At 33.9% G+C, this 7184-nt stretch overlaps 1 protein-coding gene across 1 annotated transcript in view; it reads right to left on the bottom strand.

Annotated features, from left to right (window-relative positions):
- Window positions 1–7184, bottom strand: part of LOC145259770 (b(0,+)-type amino acid transporter 1-like) — a 135929-nt gene that overhangs the window by 11302 nt on the left and 117443 nt on the right. Inside the window, exon 11 of the mRNA XM_080117513.1 lies at window positions 6752–6920. Coding sequence (XP_079973639.1) covers window positions 6752–6920 — 169 coding nt within the window. The remainder of the gene's footprint in view (window positions 1–6751; window positions 6921–7184) is intronic.

The following is a 7184-nucleotide window of genomic DNA, read 5'->3' as shown; positions in this document are numbered from 1 at the left end:
TTAGTGTGGAGATTTGATGAAGTGTTTATTTAAGGGGGCGGTTCATTAGGAATTTGTTAACGTTGGACTTGAACAAATCCAAGTTGTAATCAGGTGGGAAGCAGGCAGACGGAACAGAGTTCCACAGGCGTGCAGTTCTAATAAAGAAGCTTTGTTCATGGAATCCACGTTTTGGTTTAGGCACAGATAAAGAGTGGGGGAAATTTTTCAAAGTGGATTCGGCTAGACGGGTGTTTTTCGTGAAAGATTGGCGAGGGGGGGACCAGAGATTGGAGTTCAGACGAGCACCTGCCATGGAAATAACGATAAAACAAGGATAGGCTCGCAACGTCTCTTCTGTGGGAGAGAGGTTGCAGGGTAGAGAAAAGGGCATCTCCCACCAAGCCACGAAGTCTATTTTGTACTCTGTCAAGGCAGGACAGGCTGTTTTTAGCAGCTCCTGCCCAGATATGGTAGCAGTATTCCATCCTTGGACGTACTTGGCTTTTATATAGATAGAGAATTGCATCAGTAGTGAGATATCTTCTGGAGTGGTAGAAGAATCCCACCATCTTTCCAGCGACCTTGGCAACAGACTTGATGTACGTGTTCCATTTCAGATCAGGAGTAAAGGTCAAACCCAGAAGCTTGTCAAAACACGGGGCCTCTCTCAGACGAGAGCCGTCCATCACAATTGATGCCAGATAGGGATCAGAGCGTTGATGATGTAAGGATAGGAGTTTAGTGTTAGATGCATTAAAGTTAACCAGCCACGTCTTCCTCCACTGAACCACGTGCTCGAGATCAGAGGAGAGAGAATCAGAGAGAACTTTGTCATTTACAGCCTTTGATGTGTTGCCGTAGATGGTCGTGTCATCAGCATAGATGTCAACGAATGATTTAAGTATGTGTTTAGGGAGGTCATTGATGTAGATCAGGAAGAGAGTTGGGCCCAGGATTGACCCCTGAGGGACTCCAGCATTAATACTGCAGGCCTCCGATTTTTGTCCATCGACCACTACTCTTATGAGCCTATCGGAGAGAAATGATTTAATGATTGAGAAAACATTTCCAGTTATACCGTAGCTGGAAATCTTGTGAAGTAGACCCTTATGCCATACCTTGTCGAAGGCTTTTGATATATCAAGAGCAATTGCCCTAGAAAGGAAGCCTTTGTCAAGAGATTCACTAATCCTGTGAGATATAACCGTGAGCACATCTGCGGTAGATCTTGCAGAGCGGAAACCATATTGTGTGTCACTAAGAAGGTTGTTTCTGCTGAGGTGGTTGACTATTTCTCTATTTAATATGGATTCCAGCAACTTACTCATAACACACAGGAGACTTATTGGTCTGTACTGAGAGGGAGATGACTTATCACCTGAATTCTTAAATACGGAAGAGGTAGATCATTTCACGTTAAATTAATATGTGAAACTGTTCCCAAAAACGAAATTCTTAACTAATTAATCGTTTTTGTTTCTTTTTCTTCCCAAGTTTTCAGAGTGTTAACACGTAATCTCCTAAAAGAGTAGAATCTCATTTTAATTTGAAGGAGTGATTTAGCAGAGAGTATTAATCTACAACCACAATAATACTTAGAAGTTCTTATATGATAAAATATTTAAATTAACAAAGACGCATTAAAATATAAGTTCAAATATTTTGATATTGAAACAAAAATGAATAAAAGAACATTTTATTAATAAAATTTAATTCATAAAACGCATTTCAAATGTCTTTAAAAATAGTTTTGAAAATAAACTTTTAATGTTGGAAACTTTTCACCGTCTTTCACGCGTGTCTCGTCAGTGGAAGAGAAACCACCAAATGATTTCAATCGTATTAATATCAAAGAATAATTTTTTGATTAGTGCGTGATTTAATTACCTTCTATCGCCATCCCAAACAGCGTTTTATACGTTTAAATAATTTGCTTTAAAATCAGTATAGGGACATGGAGAAAAGATGAGGAGGATCTCACTTCAGAACGAAAATGGTGGATCAGTTTGACTGCTTGAAGCTGAGGGAATTCCTAATTCTTGTTAAGTAATGCAGACATGGAAAATCAAGATCAAAGAACTGACGCCAAAGGTTTTTCTGGCACAGAGGGGTGAAAATTCATAATTCATTTAAACCTAATTTAGTCTTTGAATATGCCACAAGTTTTTTTCACACTATTCGGCCACTTCTGGTTAGATTTGCCAATGCTAGTTAGCGGACAGAAGCCTACTACATAAAAAAATAAATCAACAAAGTCACAACAACATAAAATAAATGAATTAAAAAAAGATTAACTTTAAATTAAACTGGCAGTGCTACCCAGCGTTTCCCAGGGCAAAAATGTAACATTTCTAGTAAAACTTCTATCTTTCTCTACTTTTCTCTATGCGCCTTTCTTTCCCCCTCTTCCTCCTCCCTCTCTTCCTCCTCAAACCCTCTTTTTCCTTCCTTTATCCCATTCCTCTGTTGCCGGACATGCACAAATACAGCTCTCATTTATGTAATAGATTACTCGTGGAATTAATCGACATTTTCTTTCCAAATTAGTATAATAACAGTGACCCCCCCCCCCCGACGAAACCCTACCCAGTTAACATTCAGAGAATGAATATTTTTTCTAAATTTTAGATATTATTCATCCAGGGCAACGCTGATCAATTTCAAAAAAATATCTGGAACCTTGTAAACCAAGTGTATTCTCTTAAAGGATTAACTAATTTATGCAAAATTTCAGTTTTTTATGTAAATAAAATAAATTTACATTGCATTTCCATGCTATTATGATATATAGATTTTTGTTTTACTAATAGTTTTAAAATTATTTATCTTTAGTGCGAGCAATGGAAAATTAAGTTTTTAAAATATTACAAGAATAGGTTTTGAAATCGGAACTCAGGCTAAATTTTTCCGATACTGATACCCCCAAAAGTTCCGATTTTCCGATTCACAATTCCGATTAATCGTCGCAACACTAATATATATATATATATATATATATATATATATATATATATATATATATATATATATATATATATATATATAGTTAGGTATGTGTATATGTTTATATATTTATACGCAAGTAATCCTTTATCATTATTATTATTATTATTATTATTATTATTATTATTATTATTATTTATATATTAGTGAAATAGTAACTGGATTATGTCTACATTTTGTTATTGAGAAATGGTATTTTCCACTGAAGAGCCATGAATTTAACAGTTTTAAAATCTCCGAAACACCTACATGGTAAAAGCCGATGATCCCCGTTATGTTTATAGAGTAATATATTTCACCTTTTAGTTATACCAGTCCTTTAATTTATGAAGCTCAATGTAACTACAGAGCATATACAAATAAATTACAAAAGTCTATATTCCAAATTTCAGATGTTGTCCGTTTATTTCTTTAAGTACATTGAAATGCACAATTCAGGTGCTGCCAAGATTAGTGCATTTCAACGTAGTTAAATAAATAAATGATAAGATGGTCAACATTTTGACATTTAGAATATAGACTTTTGTTTTATATATATATATATATATATATATATATATATATATATATATATATAAAATAAATACGTATTATATACGTTTGAAACCAAAAACAACGCATTATTACAAAATAAACAGACTGTTTATTTTGTAATAATGCGTTGTTTTTGGTTTCAAACATATATAATACGTATTTATTTTATTCAAACTCAACCAGCGCTTCTAAGGAACATAAAAAAATCTTAACACACACACACACACACATATATATATATATATATATATATATATATATATATATATATATATATATATATATATATATATATATAGTTAGGTATGTGTATATGTTTATATATTTATACGCAAGTAATCCTTTATGATTATTATTATTATTATTATTATTATTATTATTATTATTATTATTATTATTTATATATTAGTGAAATAGTAACTGGATTATGCCTACATTTTGTCATTGAGAAATGGTATTTTCCACTGAAGAGCCATGAATTTAACAGTTGTCTGTTTTAAAATCTCTGAAACACCTACATGATAAAAGCCGATGATCCCCGTTTTCTATTTCACAATTTAAGCTAAGGTTTATTGTTTATTTTTTACTGTTATATATTTGAATTCCCTAAGTCTGCGATATGTTGAACTGTATTTCTTTTTAATAATATACTCAAAGTTTCTTTAGACGCGCGCGCGCGCACACACACACACACACACACACGACCCTTTCCTCTCTGAAATGTAATTATTATTATATCAAACTAAAAACAAACTGATTGACATTTGTAAATAAATTTTGTTTACAACACAGGATTATTTGATTCATAACAAATGACGAACGGAAAAGTTTGTTTTGGATGCCATTTGCAGCTTTTAGTGACTGAAAATGCCAACAACCGTTGACGCTAAACATCTGACTTCATTGTTTTGCCATTAAGAAAATGTCGGTGCAGGATGTGTTTGGGATGGGCGAGGTAGAACACTACTGTTCCTATTTACTTGCCTCCCCACAAGGGCAGACACAAGGTCGGTTTTTAATGTGAGGAAAATCCTGCTCCCCAAAATGGGGCACTCTGGATAGAAACAAAAATAAAAATTGTCCCAGTCATAAAGAACTTCTCTTTTCACTGACTTAGGACAGAAACGGTGAAGTGTAGCCTCAGAACAGATACTACACTGTAATCTTTGCCTGAACAAAAATATAGTAAACCGTTATTATTTTTTAAAACTAATATTACTTTTCTGTTGTTTTTATTACAATTCTTGTCATAATTCATGCGATTGTGGAGAGTTTGTGAATTTAGTATTTAAATTTATTTTTTACTTTTTTTCAGTATAAAGATTATCCTTAGGACAAATCGGTTATGCTTGTCTGGTTATTCATTTTTCATTCAACTCGTATGAATCAGATGGTTTTATTGTTAGCATTGGTTTCCCCGATATATTTCTCAATAGAGTTCTTCCTAGAAAAACATCGGGTACTTTTCTTTTGTATAGTATGAAGCCATTTGATTTAAGGAGCTAGAAATACTATTTCAAGATCAAAAACTTGCAAGCGATAAATGTTTGATGGAATAAATTCAGACCCAGAAAACAACAATTCTTTCCTCTTTGTCCGAAACATCTCTCATGGAATGTGAGGACTAAAGAACAAAACAAAGGAAGCAAGAGTTAACCGGCTGCCGAAAATAAGCCGAAGATCCACTTTTTACTTTCCTTAAAGGGAAGTAACTCTGTATGGACTAATAAAGCTATTGATGACAAAGAAATAATGAAGAGGCTAACTTTACTTTATGTATTAGCTGAAACTTTGTGAATTTTATTTACAGGAGGGGCCACGTGAAGGTTGCCAAAATCCTAAGTGAAAGTATTTCTGTGGAACGAACTGGATTCGAATTTATGTGGAGTGTTCATACTTCTGGATATATCGTTGCAAAAACATGCATGTCTAAAATTGCAGGAAAGTTGGCCAACCAAAGAAAACTTGGAAGCATGTGATTTGACAAGACTACACAAAGTGAAAGTTGGAGACATTTAATCTGCCAAACTGTGTGAACTGGAGAGTGATCTAGCATAATATCAGAAAAAGCATCTGACTCCAAACAAGAGGAAAAGCGACGTTAAAGACGTAGAAGATTCACCACAAACATGATTTAGATTCTAGGAAATGTAAGGCTTAATGGATCTTAAGAAATTGAAATTCACGGAATCTCTTTTAATTGAATTCTAAAAACTATGGTTCAAACTTAATGCAGACCTTAAATATTAAAATTTTCAAATGGAATATTTTGTCTACTAAAAACTTTTAAAACACCTAAATGAAATCGAACTTTGAGGAATATTTATTAATTGGTGTCTAATAACTAATTATGCCATACGGCATAATTACGCTGACGCACTGGTTCTCGTTAGATCACCGAAATTAAGCAACGTTGAGTCTGGGCAATACCAGATGAGTGACCAATTTCGGAATTCCAGGCGCCGTATATAAGAGGATGTCGACACCTCTCTGCAAGAGTTGCAAAAACCTAACGTCGTCATCTCCCCTAACGAGGATATACATGCGACTGAGGACCACTTGTGGAGTTCATACTCCCATGGAACACCTTTAGAGGAAGCCAGTTACACCTGCATTATTGAGGTTTCCATTTTTTAATAACTAATTAAACTAACTAGAAGTGTGACATTCTTTGTTTTATCGCTATTTATTGATATGATCCAAAATTTGCACACCTGAATATTACTTGCAAAATTATCAATAACTGACATTTCTCTCTTGGCACTTCTCTCTAATTTGGTGTTTGGATGACCCTCTTCAGTTAAGAAGCAATCTGTGAATTGTTTTATTAGACATTGTCTTTGAGAGAACCCCACAGATAAAAATCAGAGAACGTAGGGTTATATCTCATGAATGTGAAGCCCATTCAGGATTACAACTACTGATGAGACGATCATCAAAATGTCCCCCACAGATATTTTAATGAGTCAAAAAGCAAAAGCAAAACTCAATTAATTAATTAAGCAAAAATCAAATAATTACCGTCATGCATGTGTATCCGTTTTAATTCCTATACGCAAGTTCGTAGTTAGTTTCTATTGAAAAGTAAAACGTATTCAATTTTTTTTTAATCTTTGTCACAGAAACTTTTTCAAGTGTTACAATATTGTTCTGTGGTCATTGTGAGCCAGGTCGCAAAAACAAGTAGATAGAAAATGTGTTGATACAAAAAATAAAAAGTTGCGCTACTTACCAATTCCAGGTGGTATAAATCTAAAGTATACAAAAGGGAAATAGAAAAGTAATCCACTACAAATGAACAAAAATGCAAAAAGGGTTTCGATTTTGGGGTTCTGGATAACAGGGGCCAACACCAGGTATATTGCCATGAAGACCACAATAACCGGAATGAAAATTGGTACCTGAAAAAAAAGAAAAAAAAAAGAGAAGGCATTTTCAGTATCTAATTGATTTACAAATAATATCCATTATCATTTTCTAAAAAATTGAAAGACAAACTGCAAGAATTACAATGTTGGTACTGGTGTATATTGTGAACCAGATGTATCTCAGCTATCTCAGCGTTCGCTCGGCTTTGGCCGAAACATGACGTCAACAGCCGGATTATGTCTAGCAACAGCTCGGGTTTAGCTGCTGTTTGACGTAACACACAGATAAGCCAATAA

This window comes from Euprymna scolopes, chromosome 35 (genome assembly GCF_053919585.1).
Source record: "Euprymna scolopes isolate OS-2025 chromosome 35, ASM5391958v1, whole genome shotgun sequence".
NCBI lineage: Eukaryota > Metazoa > Mollusca > Cephalopoda > Sepiida > Sepiolidae > Euprymna > Euprymna scolopes.
The sequence above is the reverse complement of the archived record's forward strand: the minus strand, read 5'-3'. Positions and strand labels throughout refer to the sequence as shown.